Source organism: Sinocyclocheilus grahami, unplaced genomic scaffold (assembly GCF_001515645.1).
Source record: "Sinocyclocheilus grahami isolate Dianchi unplaced genomic scaffold, SAMN03320097.WGS_v1.1 scaffold960.1, whole genome shotgun sequence".
Classification (NCBI taxonomy): domain Eukaryota; kingdom Metazoa; phylum Chordata; class Actinopteri; order Cypriniformes; family Cyprinidae; genus Sinocyclocheilus; species Sinocyclocheilus grahami.
In genome coordinates, this window is record NW_015506139.1 from 30,781 (window position 1) to 52,589 (window position 21,809).

Here is a 21,809-nt window from a genome sequence, read left to right on the forward strand (position 1 = left end):
TGGCAGATATTTCTTGAGGCGAGGGGGGGGGGGGAGATCGGATAGGGAAAGCTCTGGCTTCGTGTGGACATAGCCTTGGTCTTCCCAGTGTGACCTAGTTTCTGTCTCCCCTTTGATTTTGTCATTTGATTCACCTGTGTCTCATTCATTATCCTCATGTGCCTCCCTATTTAAATTCTTGTCTGTCCTGTGTTCTCTTGTCCGGTATTGTGTATGTATATGTCTGTAGTTTACGTGTGTCTCCTGCTTACCTATTTGTGGATTTACCTTCATGTGAATTATTAAAGATTATTTGCCTTCATCATTTTCATGCGTGATCTCTCTACATCGTAGCGTGACACATGCTGTATAATTCCAAGTGTTTGGATGTATACGATAGGGTTCGGTGAGAAACAAACTGAAATTTAACATATTATTTAATTAATATTCTAACCATGGCCATTGGTCTCTGTGCTCGACTGCGCATTCATGAGATTTTATTAGTGCCACCGTTCACTCCGACTCACCCAGGAAAAGCACACAAGTTGTGAACAGTTAAGATTACAGTTTTTTTTTATTGCTTTAGCGCAATTTTCACAAGCAATTGGTAAATTTTCAAAACTGTTATTACTAATATCACAACAGATCATCAAAAGTGCACTTTTTTCAAACATTTCAGCATATTTCCAATTGTGTTAGTACAATACACACAATCACAAAATATAATTTTCACTACACAAAATAAGTTTAATCTATATAAATATTTCATTTACAGTAACTGCCTTTCATAAAGCTATTACTATCAATCTTTTCATTAGCATGACTTCTCATTCAGTTTAATACATTTGTCTATTATTTAATCTTATCATTAAACTCATCTTAATGGTTAATCAGTGAATAATTTGGTGCATCTATAGATACAGATTCAATAGATATTTCGTTTCTATAGAACGTGATTGTAATTTCGGAATAACCAAATGTACTGAATTATTTTTACACTAAAAGTGGTTTATCTAAGATGATAACCACTATTTTGTAAGGGTGTGTGTGTGTGTGTGTGGTTCAGGTAAACAAAATGTCCCTACAAAGATGACAATATCTGAAATCATTGTCCTTTTTTGGGTCCAATGAGAAAAAAAAAAATTTCCGTAAGGGTAGGTTTAGGAGTAGGGTTAGTGTTAGGGGAGACAGTATAAAACCCATTACTCCTATGGAATGATAGGAAAACCTGTGTGTTTGTGTGTGTGTGTGTGTGTGTGTGTGTGTGTGTGTGTGTGTGTCTGTGTCTGCGTCTGTGTGTGTGCCTACTTACTGTAACCATATTTTGGGGACAAATTGGTACCCAGAAGTAAGCAAAACTTGACACAAGGGAGAGGAACGAATCAGAGATGTATCAGAAGAAGGGAGACAGATGGCATTAAATACAACATTTTACATTACATTATGTCATGTGATACTGTATATAAGTTGAGATGTATTACCATGGTAAAGACTGCACATTACTATAACTCACCCTTCATCTGAAAAATTCAGCTAGAATATAGATTCAATTATATGGCACAGTGAGGACATTTACTGCATTGACAGTAAACTCTGTTCTTGCACAAAATCTTATGGCCATGTCATACCTTCATCACACCTTTTGATAACACACTGGATAAATACTTTTACAAACATTACCTAACTTGCATATCTCACATAAAATCCTTAATGTAAGTGGTAAAATAAAATAACTATTAGGTAAAATAACTGTTCTAACATGACAGTTATTGCCTGTATTACTGTAATTATTTCAGCAACAAAGGTGATTTGAAACATGAATCTTGCATTGTTTGCTCTTGAATGAACTGATTGTTAAAATAACTAAATTGAAAGAAGATCATACTTCACATACTTGTGTTTTGAAACAATTATTATGTGGAATGAAAGTATGCGCAACTACAATGAAATCATGAGATCTGGTTTTGAAAGAATGACTAGTGGTGTTACAAGTGTGATCAGTGTAAAGTTTTGTACTGAGTGTTTTGAAAATTTACCCCTTACTTGTGAAAATAGTACCAAACCAATTTTAAAAACGGTAATAAACTTTTATTTTAATTAACTAGTAAAACTACACATTTTGAACAATTATAGTTTTAAGGGATTTTGTGCAACTGGGTCCAGAAGAACCAATACAACTGATAGCTGCAGTCATAATCAACTTCCTTCAATTTATGAAGGTCCTATTTATAAATAAACAAACAAATAAATACACACATTTTATGTTTGAGTAAGGCATTTAATTGGAACTTGCTGGTGTTTTCATTCTCCATCAAAATTCATAACATACCTTTACCATAACATTTTTACAAAAAAAACTTTTACACAAAGTCACAAAAATATCCAGTCAAAATTAATTCTAGTCTTCAATTTAATACATCACAGATCTACTTGTGTGATGTTGGTCTTTTTGAAATATTGTAATATGCTTGCTGCTTATTCTACTTCATTTTGTCATATATGATTTGTTTATTGTCATGATGTGGTGATTCTGTCATGGCATTCAAAGTAGACTTCTCTAAATTCTCTATGGCTCTATGTTTTAAATGTTCCATATGAATTCTTAACATTCATGTGAAATGATGATAATAAATTGGAACAAAAACTGTCCTTCAAGCTCTAAGGAATGTATAATTTAATGTAATGTAAGAGATCATTTATTAATTTAATTAAAAGCTTTAGTAAATATTTAGAACACTGATAGACAGAATTCCCACCATCCCCAACTTAATGTCATGCCTGTCTCACTCGCATGAAAATCATTATGATATGCCCCAAGGCTACAATGTAAATAATTATTCATGCTTACAGTTTTGTTTGGAATAAATCCTATGTAGTAGCATTGTTGCATTTCCTATTAGATGAGAAATTAGTGTATGGAACCTTAGAATCGTTATAACATAGGGAGTTAATCATCTCATGGGTATAGAGTTAAATATCACACATCAATTTTGTAGCATTTCTTCTAACTCCAGTAGGTGCATGTATTCTATTCTATTCTATTCTATTCTATGAACCACTATACAACAACAGCAAGAACAAAACAAATAAATAAATGATTAAATAAATAAAATGTTACTTATTGTGTTCATGTATTGCAAAACATGTTTGCTACTATTGATGTGGAATATGGGTACGGTTAGGCACAAATTTTGAGATATGGGCAGGTTTAAGGGTGGGTTAAGGGGTATGGGTAGGGTCAACAGTGTTGTAGATGTAATTACATGTAGGTATTTTCAAATATATTTACAACGTAAAAGCTTACAACAGTTACTACTGGTCCTTGAATCTGATTGGCTGAGAGTTATTTCCAGCCATGTTATATTCTACCAGCATTTCCATGTGAATCGTTTGTATCACTCCACTAGCAGCATTTCTCACAGCAAGTGTCATGACGGATTACTAAAACCATAATTTTTTAGAAATAATACTGTTGTTGTGTCACACAATGTAGTTTTAAGAGTTTTGTTACTTTTTTATGCGAGAATGTACCTGTTTAAACTTCAAACATGTGGTATATTAATGAAAATAGTGCCTATTTGAAAATTTGCTTCAACGTTTTCTGAGGTTTGAGAAACAGTTTTTGTGTTAGTGATGATGGTTTTGACTTGAGTGTAGGTTACATTGTTACACTGTTGGATGGTGACGAGACTATCTTAATGAGTGAGTGAGTGAGTAGCAAAGACTTTTATATTAAAAAGGGACTGAAATTAGTGTTATGTTTTTTTTTTTACTTTCAACAACACATTTCCACAATAGCAAGATGCTACCAACAAATACAGTGACAATCATTGCCATGGGAAATTAATAGAGAGGCACCTGAGGAGGATCAGGCACCGTATACTGAGGTGTGTACCTCTCCTCCCCAGAGAGGTCTGCCCTCGAAGCCCTGACGCTTGTGGTGTCAGGACTTCTTACCCGAGGTCTTTATCGAGATATTGACTGTCTGCAGATCTGACTTCTCTCTGGAAGACCACGACTGAGAACGCACCCTGACCCCCAATCCTTCTGCGGTGGGGTACGTGTCGCAACGCTACATTTCTGGGCCTGGCGTCATGAGGAGCTGGACGGCTGGGGCTGCTCCCCGCTCAGCAGCTCCAAGGAGCTGAGGACGGGGAGGGAGGTAGTGCTGGAATGCTGTCACCTGCTTCCTCACCTCCTGAAACCTCTTGATAATGAAAGCCAAAGGCCCAGACGGTGTCTCTCCAGCTTGCCTCAAAGCCTGTGCTATCCAGCTATCATCCATCTTCACATTGATCTTCAACAAATCACTGGAGCTGTGTGTATTCCCCTCCTGCTTCAAACAATCCACCATCATCCCTGTACCCAAGAAACCAAAAATCACAGGAATTAATGACTACAGACCTGTTGCTTTAACGTCTGTGGTCATGAATTCATTTGAGAGGCTTGTGTTGACCCACCTGAAGGACATTACTGGACCCTTGCTGGACCCCCTGCAGTTTGCTTACAGAGCAAACAGGTCTGTGGATGATGCAGTCAACATAGGACTGCACTACATCCTCCAACATCTGGACAGACCAGGGACTTATGCAAGGATCCTGTTTTTGGACTTCAGCTCCACTTTCAACACCATCATCCCAGATACCCTTCTGAATAAACTGACCCAGCTCTCTGTGCCCACCTCCATCTGTCAGTGGATCACCAGCTTCCTGACAGACAGGCAGCAGCTAGTGAGGCTGGGAAAACTCACATCCAACTCCACCATCAGTACTGGAGCTCCTCAGGGCTGTGTTCTCTCCCCACTGCTTTTCTCTCTCTACACAAATAAAGACCCCTCTGTCAAACTCCTGAAGTTTGCAGATTACACCACAGTCATCGGCCTCATCCAGGATGGCGACGAGTCTGCTTACAGACAAGAGATTGAGCAGCTGGCTGTCTGGTGCAGTCACAACAATCTGGAGCTCAACACGCTCAAAACTGTGGAGATGATAGTAGACTTCAGGAGGAACCCCCCTGCACTCCCCCCACTCATCATCATGGACAGCACTGTGGCTGCAGTGGAGTCATTCAAGTTCATATGAACCACCATCTCTCAAGGCCTGAAGTGGGACACTAACATTGACTCCATCATGAAAAAGGCTCAGCAGAGGTTGTACTTCCTTCGTCAACTGAAAAGTTCAACCTGCCACAGGTGCAGATGACACAAGTTTTATTCAGTTGTTATTGAGTCGGTTATGTGCTCTTCTATAACTGTCTGTTTTGGGTCAGCCAGCAAATCAGATATAAGAAGACTGCAATGGACTGTTAGGACAGCAGAAAGGATAGTTGGTGTGCACCTGCCGACCTTCAGGACTTGTACAACTCCAGAGTGAAGAAACGGGCAGGAAACATCATCACAGACCCCTCTCACCCCGGCCACAACCTGTTTGCACTTCTCCCTTCAGGCAGACGCTACAGATCTCTGTGCACTAGAACATCTAGGCATAAAAACAGTTTTTCCCCCATGCCATCTCCAGCCTAAACAGCTAACACAGGAATTATTACCTGTGTTCTGTAATTCATGCCTGTAGTTCATTCTCCATCTCTAATTATTGCCTCTCTGTCACGTACTATGTAAATACATATGCACATTTTCTATACAGCTATATAGAGTAAATAATGCACAAATCTTTACATAAATCTTCTGTTCCAGATTCATACACATTATTTATTAAGTCTTATTTAAATGTTTCTGTTCTCATGTCAGATATGTATGTATGTATGTATGCATGTATGTACCAAGAGCTTCTTAAAAAAACACACACACAACAAATTCCTCATGTGTTTGCGCACATTTGGCGAATAATGCTGATTTTGATTCTGATTTATTTATTTATTTATTTGGCTAAGAAATCAAATACACTGCTGGACAATTACCAATAATTTGTATTCTGGAATATTTTTTTCCTATATTTTCCTAATGCAATTTTATGATTTGTTAATATACTACACATTTTCAGCTTTATTTTTATCACAGAATAAGGCAGAAAATATATTTGATAGTTTCTATAGGCTAATTGCTGTCAGTAATTCTGTCAAATACATTGTTTATTACCTGGAGATGACTTGAAAAACACATCATGTATAATCTATGTATTTGTAGCGATCGTGCATGTATTGTCTGCACAATCTTTTTAATTCAGCTTAGCCACAGCGATAGTTGGATGCCTTTGTCCATATTAGGGATTTCCTGCACGTCATAAGTTGTTACTTCTGTGACTCAATTTTGTACTTTCTACACGAGAGCACCCTCTGACTTCGAGTATGAATAAAACATACTTTATGAGAGTGTTCAGTGCTGTGTAATGTTCACATCGCCTCATTTTGGATACGAAAAGTCATTCATAGACTATCTTTTCTCTTTGAATTTAAATCTAAATTTATTCACACTGGCCCCTGAAAACCTCAACGTGAACACACTTGCCTTGCACTTGCCCACGTATTCTACGCCCATGCTTTCATGTCATTCACCAATCAGTCTGCGAAGTGCTGCTTCAAGTCAAACACAAACCTAAACTATATGCATATTTGCATCGCTTTGACCGTTCTCTGTAGATTCCAACTTCTCACGTGCCACAATTAGTCGATTATGTACAATGCCTTCATATTATTAGTCAAACTATTTTTCGATCATTACCTTCTGCAAGTATGAAACCAGGAAAACAAAGCTAAAACCTGGATATTTTAGGACGTGTCCCATAAATTTGGCACGTATGGTCACCCTATTCCAAACCCTGAGAGGGAGCCGAGGATCTAGCGTGAGAAGACCAAGATAAGGAGGAGCCCATCTCATATTCCTCTGCTCCCTCCATCTCGGATAATAATAATAATAATAATAATCTTTATTTTCTATAGAGCCTTTAAATGTTGCATCTCAAAACACGTTACATAAAACAAATAAAACATCAAAATACACCATATAAAGATTATAAAATAAGCAAGAAAAGGAAAATGTGCATTCAAAACACTTAAAAATAAAATAATCTAAAATGAATATAAAAAGAATATTAGAAATTTGTTTTAAGGTGGGATTTAAAAATGTTAAGATATTTTGCTTGCCTTATTTCAATAAATAAGGAGTTCCATAGTTTTGGCGCTACAGAAGAAAAAGCCCTATCACCCATCAATTTTAAGCGGGTTGATGGAACAGTTAACTAACCAGTATCAGAAGAGCAAAGGTCATGCATTGGGGTATAGGGAGTTAAAAGCTCTGACAAATAAATAAAGCTCTGACCTAAATCCACCCATGGTAACAAGCTGCATGAGGTAGGGCTTAAACCAATTAAGTACAGTATCAGAGACCCCAAAAAGAGTTTCAAAACAAGTAATTAAAAGAGAACGATCTACAGTGTCAAAAGCGGCACTGAGATCAAGAAGTATCAAAATTGAAAGACAGCCAGAATCTGAGGCAATTAGCAGATCATTAGTGACCTTGACCAATGCTGTTTCAACGCTATGGAATTTACAGGCGCTACACTGCAAAGACTCAAAAAGGTTGTTTTCAGTTAAATGAGAAATTAACTGAGCAGCAACAACTCTCTCCAAAATTTTAGCAAGAAAAGGGAGATTGGAAATAGGACAAAACATTTTAAGGTTTTCATAATCAATGTTTGTTTTTTTGGTACTGGGGTAACCGCAGCTATTTTAAAAGCTGCTGGCACAACACCAGTACACAAATGGCACTTTTCCACTGCATGGTATGGCACGGTACGGCTCGGTACGGTTCACTTTTGGGGGGTTTTCCATTGGGTACAGTACCTGGTGCCTGGTACTTTTTTTAGTACCACCTCGGTTGGGGTTCCAAGTGAACCGTACCGTTACCAAAACGTGACGTGTAAACTTTGCTGATCACGGATTGGCCGGAGAGAATCGTCACTACCTGCGTCACTGAACTTGCGACACAAACACAAAAGAACCACTAGATTTAAATAAGCACAGCCAGCGAAGGATCGAACGCACCTGTTTTGAACGCGCGCAGCTTTTTTTTTTAACAACCAAAAAGTTTTGTTGTCTGTTGCGGAAGAACAGATGTTCCTCTCGTTGATAGCAGAGGAGCGGATCCAGTGAGAGCTTGAACAAAGTTTTTTTCAGGAGTCGTGGTAGTAGAGGCGGCGCAACTATAACGACATGTGAATAATCCCGCCCACTCTAAAGCGGTACTGAACTGCAGTGGAAACGCAAACCGTGCCGAGCCAAACCGTGCCGTGCCGTACTGAGCCGTGCCGAGCCGAGTCTTACCACGCAGTGGAAAAGCGCCAAAAGAGTCCTTTATAATACTGAAGACAACAGGACACAAAGAAACAAAACATGATCGAAATAAACTAGTGGGTATTGGATCAAGTAAGGAAGTGGCTGCTTTCTATTGAGAAACCTCCTTTTAAAGGGAATAGGAATCAAGTGTGCAAAAATTTGAAAAAGTAATACCAGTGTAAAATGAATTATTTACCAAAGAAGAACACGATAAGGTAGACGCACAAATACATTTGCGTACATTATCATAAGCAGGGAAGAGGAGAGGCAGAATCGAAAAGCAAGCAGTACATTTTTATTAAAACAAGGTAATTCAGAACATGAAATAGTAAACAGAACACAGGGAGAACAAGGCAAAGGAACTACACGCAACAACATCTCAAAGACAACAACTACCAAGACTGACTAAAACACTGGGCTATACACAGAGACACTAACAACGTAACACGGAAACAAGACACACCTGGGAATGCAACCAATGAAACAAAAGGACTTTAAGTTGACTTAAAAATAGCACTCTAGACAGAAAGTAACACATTTCAAACAAGTCCAAACACAAGACAGGGGAACACAGGCTAAGATCATAACACTCCTGCATCAGAGAGCAGAAAAGTAATAAGAGTGCTCTCAAATTTTATTTTCATATATGACTTTTCATGGAATTCACAGAAATCCAGGTTCTGTTCAGTGCATTTAGAAAGATCAGAACATTTGGTGTGTTCTATAGTGATTCTATTTTAGAAGGATGAGACAGCAGTTCTATGTAATATTGCTGCTGTCTAGGAGACCATTTAGATATCAAAGAGGTTTTTTATGTGATGTGTTGTTTCTTATAGGACTTTGCATTTACTTTTAACATTTTCTATTTCTGTTTCTTTCACCTTTTGTTTTAGTTGCTTTCTCTGGTCTGGGCTTTACTTCATTCTACTTGGCAGGCAAGTTGCAGTGCTTCACAGCTGCCGGACGCGGGCGCAGCTGGCGTCTCTGTGCCATGATCCTGCCCCTCTACAGTGCAATGATGATTGCCCTGTCCCGCACCTGCGACTACAAACATCACTGGCAAGGTCAGAGGTTTGCAGCAGTGTTCCACAAAAGCATGCAGAGACTGTATTCTGAAATATCTGGATTTCTGCATTAATTCCTAATAAAATTTGTTTTTCATCTAAGTCACAGTTAAAGACAAACTGTGACTAGTGCTGGCAAAATGAATCACAATTAGCAAATTATTTTTATTTTTTATTATTATTTATTTTATTTTTTTAATTTTTTTTAAATTTCACATTCTCCATTAAAAGACCTTCAAAATTAATGATTTCTTGGAATTGGACAACTGAGTCATTTGAAGTCGACAGAGTCAGCAAACTCAATTCTGAGAAAAATCGAATTAAAGTTTTCTGAAGGTTCCAAAGCAAAATCACCTAGCAACATTGCATTTTTCCTCCAGTTCTTTTCTTAATAGTAATTACTATATTAGTAATCACAATATAGATTTTTGTATTTTATCTTTGTTATTATAAAAAAGAACATATGCAAAAAAAGCAGTAGAACAAACATAAGAAAAAAAAACAAATGCATTACCTTTTTCATTTTACATCTAAGCAAAAGCATTAAAGTAAGAAAAAACAAATAATCAAATGTAAAGATCACTTCAGTGTGTTCATTACAAATAAATTGATTATTAAAACTACAGTGCCTTGTGAAAGTATTCAAACCCCTTCATTTTTTTCATGTTTTGTTATGAAAGAGCCTTATGTTAAACTGCTTTAAATAACTTTTTTTCCACATCAATCTACACTCCACACACCATAATGGCTAAGCAAAAACAGAACTGTCACAACTTTGTAAATTTATAAAAAAAAAACTGAAATAAGTACATTGCATAAGTATTACTTTCAGCTTTCAACTGTCCCAGATAAGGGTATGAATATTTATGCAATGGAATCATTTAAATTTTTTATCTTTAATAAATTTGAAAAGATGTTTAAAAGCTGTGATTTGTTTTGTCATTATGGTGTATGGTGTGTAGATTGATGTGGGGAAAAAAGTAATTTAAAGCAGCTTAACATAAGGCTGCAACATAACAAAACATGAAAAAAATTAAGGGGTTTGAATACTTTCGCAAGGATTTGTTTATAGAAAAAAAGTTTGTGCGTTATTAATTTAGTCAGAACTTATGTAGACCGCAGACAGCAAGGCAGCTCCCTATTAGAACAAAGCTATTGTACTCCCTATTAAAATAGCCTTGTACTAATTTGGACAGTTTTTAATATAGCCTTGTGATCATCAATGTAATTAACTTTTTCCAGGGATTTAACAGGGTCAAGACCTGTAGAGCATAATACTGAGTATGAATGGTTTGCTGGAGTTACTACTTCTTTGTAATAAAGCATCAGCAATTGTTTGCCAGCTTTAACATCATCTTTACAGCTCACTAGCCTGATTTTTCCTTCCACAAATTTATCAATAATGCCTGTGTTTCATCCAGAATCACCTTGGTGCACAGCCAAACTGTCACCATCAATAACAGCCTCAGACAGGATGGGAATCCACATGATCCATCCACTGAAAAGTCTGAATCTACAAAGGAGGCATGACATTATATGATGGAAAGACATCAGTACACACAGTGTTCAAGTTTAAGTCCACCAAAGTTAATCTACTCTCCTGACTGATTTGTTTGTCAGACAAAATGGTGGATTCAGCATTATGATTTTATCTCTCCATTTGGTTTATTCTATATTCTGGGCCATAACTTTCATAGACATTAAGGGGATGTATCCCTAATATTCAGATTAGTGGTGAGTCAATATAGGCTTGTCCATGACCATTTGTTCAAGTTTTACCTTTGGTCCCCCCAATCTTGAATGTTTACTAGGATTTTTAGCCTAATCTCACCATGTTCACACACATGCAGAGTTGTTTACCTACAAATTAAAGTTTTGTAATTTAGGGAAGAAATAAACATAATGGAAGTACACTAACTCAGACAAGATGTTTAGGCAACATACTGCAAGTGTGATGCCACAAAAATAAAATGTGTTATTATTCAAACATATTGCAATGTTCAATTTTATTCATTATTCAAACATATATTCATAAACATATCAAAATTTGAACTAAATTGAACCTCAAATCTGCACAGTTTAGCTCAAACTCTGATCAATCTTATCTACCTGTGATTTTCTGTGAGATCCTGAAGACCTTGCTTAGCTTGCTCAAGCATGTTTGATCAGAGTTGGAGCCAAAACCTGCGGGGCACTGGCCCTTCAGGACTGGATTTAAGGAACCCAGTTCTATTTAAACTTTTGCTTCGCCATGATATGAAAGAAAAAAACTGACCTTAGCAGAAGACACTATACGCTAATTGTGTATGTTTGGGCCTTTCACAGCCTCATGCTGTGCCTATATGAAATGCAGGCCTTTCACAGCATCATGTTGTGCCCATATGAAATGTAGGTCACCATATGCACTAACAATCTTTTCATCCGCCACAACTCTTAAATCTCATTCGCACTCATACTGTATAAATGTGGTCCTTAAATCATCAATGGATTTTGAGTGTTTCATCACTGATATTAAATAAGGTGAGACACTGTTTCTCACACAAAGCTATTATATGACTTTAGAATACCTCAATATATGTACAAGTTGTATAAAGTAATTTTTGAGGACTTTTTGTCATCTTTGGAGCATTGAACCCATTCTCTTTTATTGTGGACAAAATCAGCTTGAAAATTGTGAGTGTGAGCAGTGTATTTCTTTTTGTGTTCCACAGACGAATGAAAGTATTTTTTTATGTCTGCATATAACTATTCCTGTTCAGGAATTATGCATTTTCAGAGACTACTATGTTTGAATATAGTATGGCATTTTGAAAAGCTACTATTTACTATTTATATTATTATTTATGTTGTATTTGTGAATTTCTGACTTTAAACTACAGAGAGAATAAAAAAAGTGAAATCCCTGAAATGAATGACAGCACAAATTAGAGTTTTCCAGCAAATAAGCAGCTGGCACTCTTAATTATCTCCTGAAAAGTGTGCATGTCCTAGATTTTGTTACTAAACTATAAATATGCATAGTAACACTTAATTTGGTTATATATACATATCCATTTATTTCCTTGTCACTTTGCAGAAGGACACCTTATATCAGACAACGGCAAGCAGATACTTATTAGTGTGACTTTATATGGACCTGTCCCCTGAGACCTGCTGGGTAGTAGAACTGAACTAATCTGAACAACAGTGGCATGGACCATTAAACTTGATGGGTCCAATCTGGTCCAAGTAAATACAAGCTGTGGACTCATACAAGCTTGCCCTGTAGCATGCTGATCTAATGAGTGTGGGTTTGTTCCAGGGGTAATTTATCAGTCTATACTCAAAATTATGTTTCAGTCATTTAATTTTATTTTAGACCTCACATTTTGGGAATGAAATAGCTTTGAGGTTTGGTTGTACAGCTGTGTGTCAGTGTGCAGTCCAGCTCTTTTAACAACCCTCACAATGGTGGTGCTTAAATTCTTCCTCTCAGGGTAGCATTAAATGGCAGAAGCCATTAGGAGAATCGTATTTGTTTAAGAATGCTATATCAGTACCAAAACATTATCTTCTTTGGGCACTAAAAGACACAGTTCAGTAGAGCCACAATTAGATATAGCATAGCCTTAGGAAAAATTATGCCTTTGTCTCCTATAAACCTTTGTTTGCTGTAAAATACAATTGATCCTCTTTGTGGGTTAATTGAATTATTCATGAGAATAACAACAATAACAGAATGAAAACATAATATTATATTTAAGACAGACAGTTACAAAGCTATATGGATGAATGGATCGATGGACCAAAGTCCTACTTTCACTAAGACTATGTCTTACTTAGTGAACTTTGATTTGTTCCTCACAGATGCTTTTGTTGGGGGATTGATCGGCCTCTTCTTTGCCTACATCTGTTATCGGCAGCACTACCCACCCATCCTGGATGTAGACTGCCACCTGCCATATGCTAGTCTGGCTGCAGCAACTGCCCACAACATGCCAACCTCCCAGGATCAACCTCTGCCCATGGATAATGCCACCAGCCTGCCTCTGGAGGGCATGACTGAGGGACCAGTATGACTAATAGAGACCCCCCAAGGCTCACACCCCTCTGACCCCCTACCATACCAATGTGGTATGAACTACACTTGACTGACACTTCAACATTCCAATGAATTAGACATTTAGAATTAGATACATTTTGTTTAATTTTTTCTCTCTCTCTCTTTCAATCATTAAGCAGAGTTACAGTTCCTGATTTCTGATCAATTATACTTAGTTTAAATACTGAATATCAGTATTGGCAAGTTGGAACCTTGGACAATATGTATAAAATTTGTTAGTGCAAGAATCTCTCTTTAAAGAAAAGTACCATGGTAAGTAATAGTGAGAACCATGGTAAACAGAAGTTGTAATTATTCAGTGCCATTATATATACTGAGGTACATCTTCTATAAGAGGTTTTTGTATAGGTTTGCTATTACCCAAATTGCAGTGAGAGAAGTTGATCTTAGATGGAAATTCTTATTCTAAGAGGTTTCACTCATAAATATGTAAATCTTGAATTGAAATCCTAAATCAATTCATTATTTGTTTCCTTTATATGGTTTTGTGTTGATTCATTAGCATGTGTGCATGCATGTTAACAGTTAGTGTGGAACATTGCTATGTACTGTTGCTTTTGCACATATTGCATACCAGGCACAGAGGAATTAGAATGGCAGAACAGATTCACTAGCAATAAATACCAAGGCATTATAAAACTTTTTATGATCAAATCATGGGTTTTGGACACTTAAAGTTTCTTAATGACTCTGGTAATTATTCAGTGCCCATCTACCAAATTAACGTCTTATTCCTAATTTAACCCTCTGGTATAGGTTCCATGATTTTAGACCAAAAAAAAAAGGTTTGGAAATTTAAAAAATCTCTACTTCATTGGAATAGACCGCCATAGGAAATTAATGGGAAATAGGCAAAAATACAAAGATGTTTTTGTGTGTACAATCTACAAATCAGACACTATCTAGAAAAAAAAAGTGTACAGCAATGAAGGGGTGACAAAACTTAAACAGTTATGCCTGAAAACACTGCTCAGTATCGAAGAAATACACAGCACTGAATGTGCAGTGCCTTGTGAACGTATTAATACCCCTTCATTTTTTTCACGAAGGGTATGTATACCCCCATGAATACTTTTTTCGCGAATGTATTCATACCCCATTAATTTTTTCAAAACACTGCTCAGTAACTAAGGAATACACAACACTGAATGCACAAAATTATTCACACACATTTTTTCCACGTTTTGTTATGTTGCTGCCTTATGTTAAACTGCTTTAAATGACCTATTTTATTCTTCTTCTTTTTTTTACATCAATCTACACTCCATACACAGGGGTTTTCAAACTGTGGGTCGCAAAAAGTCACTTGGCTGCAGCTAAATTTGTGTTTCAATGACACACACACTCACACAGTTCAGTCTAGGGCTGCACAATATACCAACATTAATTACGATATTGCTTAGTGTGATTTTCAATTCGCAAATGCCGCGATTTAAAACATGCGTTGCGTGTTTTGAAGAGCAGGCGCGCACGAGTTGTAATAATAGTGAGGGTCTCAGAGTGACGGTTCATTATTAAAAGACTCGATCAGCATTATTAATTCTGCATTGAAACTTCACTGCATTGTATTCTGCATGAGATTGCAAACACCAGAAAAAAATTCAAATGTTATGAAAACTGTTTCAGGTATGTTCATTCATTTCTATCATCTGTTTGAACTCGGCGCTGTATCTTTCCAAGAGATATAGAGTTTGTTGTTTTCATTCCTTAATATGCATTTGGCTACTTATCAATAAGGAAACGGTCTGTAAAAAGCTAAAGTTCAAAAAGTAAAAAAAAATAATAATAATAATAATCAAAAAGTTCAAAGTTCAAACATTTTTTGAAGATATTCGCTGAACATTTATTTAACTATTGCAAAAGTAAAATTCTGGCTGAAATACATTTCTGTGTTTAGTGTTTATTTAAATTGAGACACATCTGTTTATTATTTTTACAATAATTTCATACTTATTTTAATCTCCAAACTGTTTTAGATAGTTCTGCTTCGCCTCTTATGCTTTGCTAAAAATAAGTGTTGGGTTGTGCTTTGCTCTCCCGTGAGCATTTTCTGCGCTGAACCCCGCGATGAGTTTAACAACACTCGCTGTGCAGATTACAGTTCATATCCTATCGGAGTGAGCATGCTTGGAGTTTTTTATGGACTTATTTCATAGTCTCATTAACATCTGTAAATGAAGAAATAAAATGGTAAATATTAGTAGTGACATTTTACAGTTGTACTATAAAATAAAATGGCTATATTTCTTAAATACTTAATTTCTGCCATATTAAACTTTTAATTACGATTAAGCTTACATTAAAGGTACTGTATGTAGGATTGACACCGAGTGGTTGAACTAGGCATTGCAGTCCAAATTCAAAATATTGGAGAGGGTTTTTTTCACCCGGTCCCTCCTCCTCAGACTTGACGCACATGCAGGTTGCCAGATTGACGACACCAACAGGAACGAGGCACCTGACGATAGAAAGTATTGAGCCTTAAGCCCTGTTCACACCAAGAACGATATAAAGATTACGATATTAGCGTCCACACCAGCGGACGATATCGTCTGTTCATTCTAAGCGCACGCTCCTCTGCCGCTTTAAATTCTCGAGCTCGTTAAGCCCCGTTCACACCAAGAACCATAACTATAAAGGTATAGTTCTAAAAATCGTTCTCAATATTAAAGAATAGCAGAGTCCACACCACAACTATAACGATAAAGACAAAAAGAAATGATATCACTGGAATCACTTTCAAAACGATTTTTCTCCAGTTGATGAACGATAAAAAAATTGACAGGCAATCAGAATCCATCCTGCTGTAAAGAGCTCAAAAATTGAAAAAAAAAAACCTGGCAGTGAGCGGGTTTCACAAACCAAAACAGAGACCAACATTTCGGCCCGAAACTTACATTTTCAAAGGAGAATAACTGACTGTAGTATTGTTTTTCAGATAAACAAATATGTTAACTTAGCATGTTTCTTAAATATTTGCAAACATATTATGGTATTTTTATGCTTTAGTAGAGTCAAAAACTTACATACAGCACATTTAATGTCAGTTGTTTTTTTATCACAAATATTTTGGTGGGTCTTGAATTAGATTATTCCTGTCTAGGTGGGTCATGGAATGGAAAAGTTTGGGAACCCCTGCCAAACACCATAATGACAAAGCAAAAATTGTCACAGCTTCATCAATTTATTAAAAATAAAAAACTGGAATAAATACATTGTATTCATACCCTTACCTCAGTACTGTGCTGAAGCAGCTTTACAGCCTCAAGTCTTTTTGGGTATGATGTGACAAGCTTTGCTCATCAGCATTTGGCAATTATCTGTCATTCTTCACCTCACCTGTTCACCTCTCAAGCTCTGTCAGGTTGGATGGGGGCAGACACACATTTTCAGATTTCTCCAGAAATATTTGATTGGGTTTAAACCCAGGCTCTGGCTGGGCCACTCAAGGACATTCACAGAGCTGTCTATAAGCCACTCTTTACGCTTGGAATTGAGGTTAATCAGACCAGAGAATCTTGTTTCTCACAGTCTGAATGTCCTTTAGATGCTTTTTTGCAAATTCCAAGTGTGTTTCCATGTGTCGTCACTAAGGAGAGGATTGAGTCTTGCCACACCGCCATAAAGCCCAGATGGAGTGTTGCGGTGATGTTTGTTCTTCTGTAGGTTTCTCCTATCTACACACATGGGCGTCGCTAGGACATTTTTAGGGGGCTATAGCCCCCCTAAAATGATTACTCAGCCCCCATAAAAATTTTGCGATTAGCTCCATAAACTGTACACGAATTCGTGATCGCCTCAGTCCCATTTAAATTTCATATGAAAACGGCGGCAGACTTCGGATCCTCCCCGTCTTTCAGCGCGTTCTTCATTCTGCAGAGGCACAGAGCGAGAAACAGAGGACAAGGTGTGTGTTTATCGATAGATTGTTATAATATCTGCATCTGTGCAGTTCTTTGTCATAAAGACAGTTTACAAAATATCATGGGGGAGCAATCGGTTTTCCATCTCCTGTAAAGTTTTCGCTGCGTTCACCAGTTATCACACCACAGCTGTTTTCTCCAGCGAAAATGAAGCCCTTAATACATAGGCTATATAAACACATACTATATATAAAACGATCATGTTGCCATTTTTATTTGAAATTTTTTCTTTTAATATAAAACACATAAATTACAGTGCATATGGCAAATAGTTTGCATACCTGTGCTAAAGAAAGAGGGTTGTGGCCTACTAGAAATGCAAACAGTAAAATTGTTTGTACAGTAAACAGGTGTGTGTGTGTGTACCTACTTAACCATATTTTGGGGACAATTTTGTACCCAAAAGTGAACTAAACATGACAAAATCTCCAAAAACCTCCCTTTGGGGACGTCCTCATTTGTAAAACTGGTATAAAAAATAAAGTAAACAAAGTTTTTTTTTTAATTGTAAAAATGCAGAAAGTTTCCTGTAATGGGTAGGTTTAGGTGTAGGGTGATAGAATATACATATTTGTACAGTATAAAAACCATTACGCCTATGGGATGTCCCAATTTAGATAGCTAAGTAAACGTGTGTGTGTGTGTGTGAGAGAGAGAGAGAGAGAGAGAGAGAGAGAGAGAGATCAGGATTATATGGCTTATTCAGTACTCAAATGTTATACCTATCTATGCAGTACAGTAGAATACAATAAGTTGCAAAATGCAATAAGTTTAGTTTACCACCTTACCCTATTAGTCAATCATTTTTAATTTAATTTATATGTTTACTATTATTTTTAATATTATACCCTCATTGGGGGCTGAGCCCCCCTAAAACGAAAATCTTAAAATCGCCCCTGTCTACACATATGACCAGGGAGTTCAACTAGAGTGGCCATCAAGGTTTTTCGCCACTCTAACCAAATCCCTTCTCCATTAATTGCTCAGATTGGCCATGAGGCCAGCTCTAGGAAGAGTCCTGGTTGTTTCAAACTTTTTCCATTAAGGCTAATGGAGACTACATGCTTCTGTGAACCTTCAATGCAGCAGAATTTTGTCTGAACACTTGTGGCTGGATGCAATCCTGTTTCTGAGCACTACAGGCAGTTTTTTTTTTACCTCAGGGCTTGGTTTTTGCTCTGATATGCATTTTCAGCTGTTAGACTTTTAAAATGTGAAAAAAATGAAGGGGTATGAATACCTTCACAAGGCACTGTATATGGCTATATCGGCATCCAAAGGCTACACCAAGGAAAGTTACTTTTTTATATTTTATATTTTATACAGAAAATAGTCCATAATGTAGATATGAATATTAATTAGTAACATGAAATACACTCAAAATGCAAAATATTAAAGTAAAAAACATTGTTGAAATGAAATATAGTATATTCATTTCACAAAAATAAAATTATTACACGATTATGGCATCTGGTCAGTTTTGACCACGAACAACACAAGTGTGACTCCCAAATGAGCAATACCAGAGGGTTAATACCATTAGTGAACCATGGTATTGCCAGAGTACCAGAGTACCTTACCCTTTTGTACAGGTGAAAACTCAACAACTCAAAAAGGTGAATTTGAGTGAATGACTTGGTTCTGAAAAATAGAGGGAGAAAGATCTCTGTAATTTCTGTATTATATGTTATATAATATATTCTCTCTCCAAAATATCTTGAAACCTCTAAAACAAGCTTACTTTACATTAAAAAAAATGTAAAAAATTATTCATTAGAAAATAGATACAGTAGATCTGATTCCAAACTATGACTGGAAGAGCCACCATTTTATATGAGTGGTTCCAAATCCTGTTTCCACAGCATGCAGAAATCCAAAATGTGAAGTTTTGTCAGGTCTTCGGGAAAATTATTGAGAAGTATTTTTATTTATTTTATTTTATTTTTTGCACAGAATGCATTAAGCAAGATATAACAACATGACAGTATTATATATACAGGAAAGAACTTATGACACACACAAAAGCAAGGAGAGAAAATAAAAAAGAGCGAAAAATGGACAACACATAGACACAGTATTATGCATAGGTACAGTGATAATTGATGGAATAGATTTATTTAATGTAATATCATAACCATAATCATAATCATTAGAACCACTGCTCTAAATTAAAGTAGCTGCGTTGCTTGGCAACTGTAAAAAGCCTACACTCTTTCTACATCAGATCAGAGTGTCACATCATAACGCATTGAAACTATACTGCTCCCATTTTATTTAAAGATATCAACACTCGTAAGTTGCATCACATCCATGTGTGGTGCTATGCCAGTCACTATATTATCCTTGTCTGAAATAAAATGATTTTACTCAGAGTATATCATATGCCTTAATTTTGTTTTTCACTCTAAATTTATTTGTCATATATTTCTACAAGTAAAGTCTCCAATCGTTTGTATATGGAGATGTAACATTTTTATTATTATTAGACTTTTTTATTTTTTAATAATCTATTCAAATTAAAGTTTGTTCACCAATTTAATTGCTGGAATGTAGCATTGATTTCAAAAGTGACAGGGCTTCCTCTCAGATAGCATGCGATTTTGACACGTCCAGTGTGTGAGTCAAACTATTGTTGCCCATCATACTGTGATGTCATTAGCCACTTCAAGTGTAGATACAACATTCCAAGGCTACAAATACTACCTGCCTGTGAAAAAATCACAATAGCACACAGTCTTTCATGGCTTACTGCTATAATATACACATAATATATTTAAAAATAATGTCACTGAGGTACAGGCCGATCATAATGTGTCTGTACTGACTTCAGAAATTTAATCTCTGCTACTCTGCTGTATTTTGGTTCACTTTGTCTGCTAAAACTCGCTGCTTAGGGAGCTTTCATTCTAGCACTTTTGGTGCACTTGATGTATAACATTTGTGACAAACAGACGCATGTGCTGTGCTGTGTTGGACCTTTGTAAACAAGACCAAGTTTTTCAAATTTCAAAGTACAAAAGTGAGGCGAGCAAGCAACAGTAACTATCTATTTTGCCATCTTTTATTGTACAGCCATTGTACAACCTAACAAACAGCTGCCACTCTGCTAATACAAACATACCATGGTTCGGAACCAAAAAGTACCATGTGAGCACAATCCAGTGGGGGCAACACAAGGAGTCTCAATCAAACTGGGGTTCGGATAAGGCAATCAGACCAAATGTGAACGCTTATTAAATGTTTCTGTGGACTAACTGGTTGTCCATGGCAACCTGCCATTAAATATAGACCTGCTGCACTTGAGCTTCCAGAGACTCAAGGCATAGACAGTCATTGCCACAGACACTGCCTGTGCATTTCACTCTGCATTTCTTCTTTTACTCACTTTATAAAGTTTCACTTTACCTCATTTTGTGTCCTTCAACCTATACTTTTTTTTTTTTAACTTCCTTTTCATCTTTAAAACCACATACACTATTAACTGACATACTACCAATGCAGTTTTTGAACACAGTACTATATTAATGCCATAGTATTTATTTATTTATTTATTATTTTTTTACATGTACAGTAAATACTGTTGTAGGCCTATATGAATAGTATATTGATAAAGTACTGTGGTATTAGTGCCTGGTCACTGTACAATGATTTTGTTACTTTATTTTAGCAAATTATTCCTTTAGCTTTTGTCTTATTTTCTTATTATTTTGACTTTCTCAATCCAAATATTCCATAATTTGATATCTGCCTGTTACATTTTCTGTTCTTTTGTTTGTTTGATTGTCTTTATCCATCCATCCATTTTTCAAACTGCTTACCCTCTGTAGGGTCACAGAAGGGCCTCCCAGCATTTTGGGCCAAAGGCAAAGGAAACACCTTGGACAGATGACTAGTCAATGTCCATCACAGGGCTCACACCATATCAAAATAATGTTTTACTTTTTTTTTATTGTAAAACACAAAAGAATTCTGAAGAATCTACTGCTACTTTTCCTCCTTAACACAGCTTTCTTTGTCAAAAAAGGGAAAAACAAACTATTATATGTATATATATACATATTTGGGGTGTAACGGTACACGTATTGTGTACCGAACAGTTCACAGGCAAATTCCAAATGGAAGTGATCATCCCTATCCTCTTGGAGTGGGAACTTTGGAGTGAGCAGGGCACGTGCGTTATGCCATTATGTAGTCGTTTGGAATGCACTTGGCAAGGGAGTGACGTAATTTCCTCATTATCTTCAGCTGGGATGTTCCCGTGACAGCGCAGCACGGTGTCCGTCAGCAGACGTAGCTGTTTTACTGTCATAAATGTCTTTTTGTTGTTGTTAGCATAACTGTTGCAAATAAACATACATTTTATATTTTAAAAAGTTTTTAAAATGTTTTAAAAACGTTTTAAAATATAAAATGTATATGTTTTTATGCCGGTGTCCATCAGCGAATCTGCTG

The 21,809-nt window shown here is 36.5% G+C and overlaps 1 protein-coding gene across 1 annotated transcript in view; it reads left to right on the forward strand.

The window, feature by feature from the left end:
- The window catches only part of plpp4 (phospholipid phosphatase 4), a 35,123-nt gene extending 21,705 nt beyond the window's left edge, over window positions 1–13,418 (forward strand). The window contains exons 5-6 of the mRNA XM_016249923.1: window positions 9,162–9,332; window positions 13,179–13,418. Of these exons, the coding sequence (XP_016105409.1) occupies window positions 9,162–9,332; window positions 13,179–13,390 (383 nt within the window). The 3' untranslated portion in view covers window positions 13,391–13,418. The remainder of the gene's footprint in view (window positions 1–9,161; window positions 9,333–13,178) is intronic.
- Window positions 13,419–21,809: the final 8,391 nt, after the last annotated feature.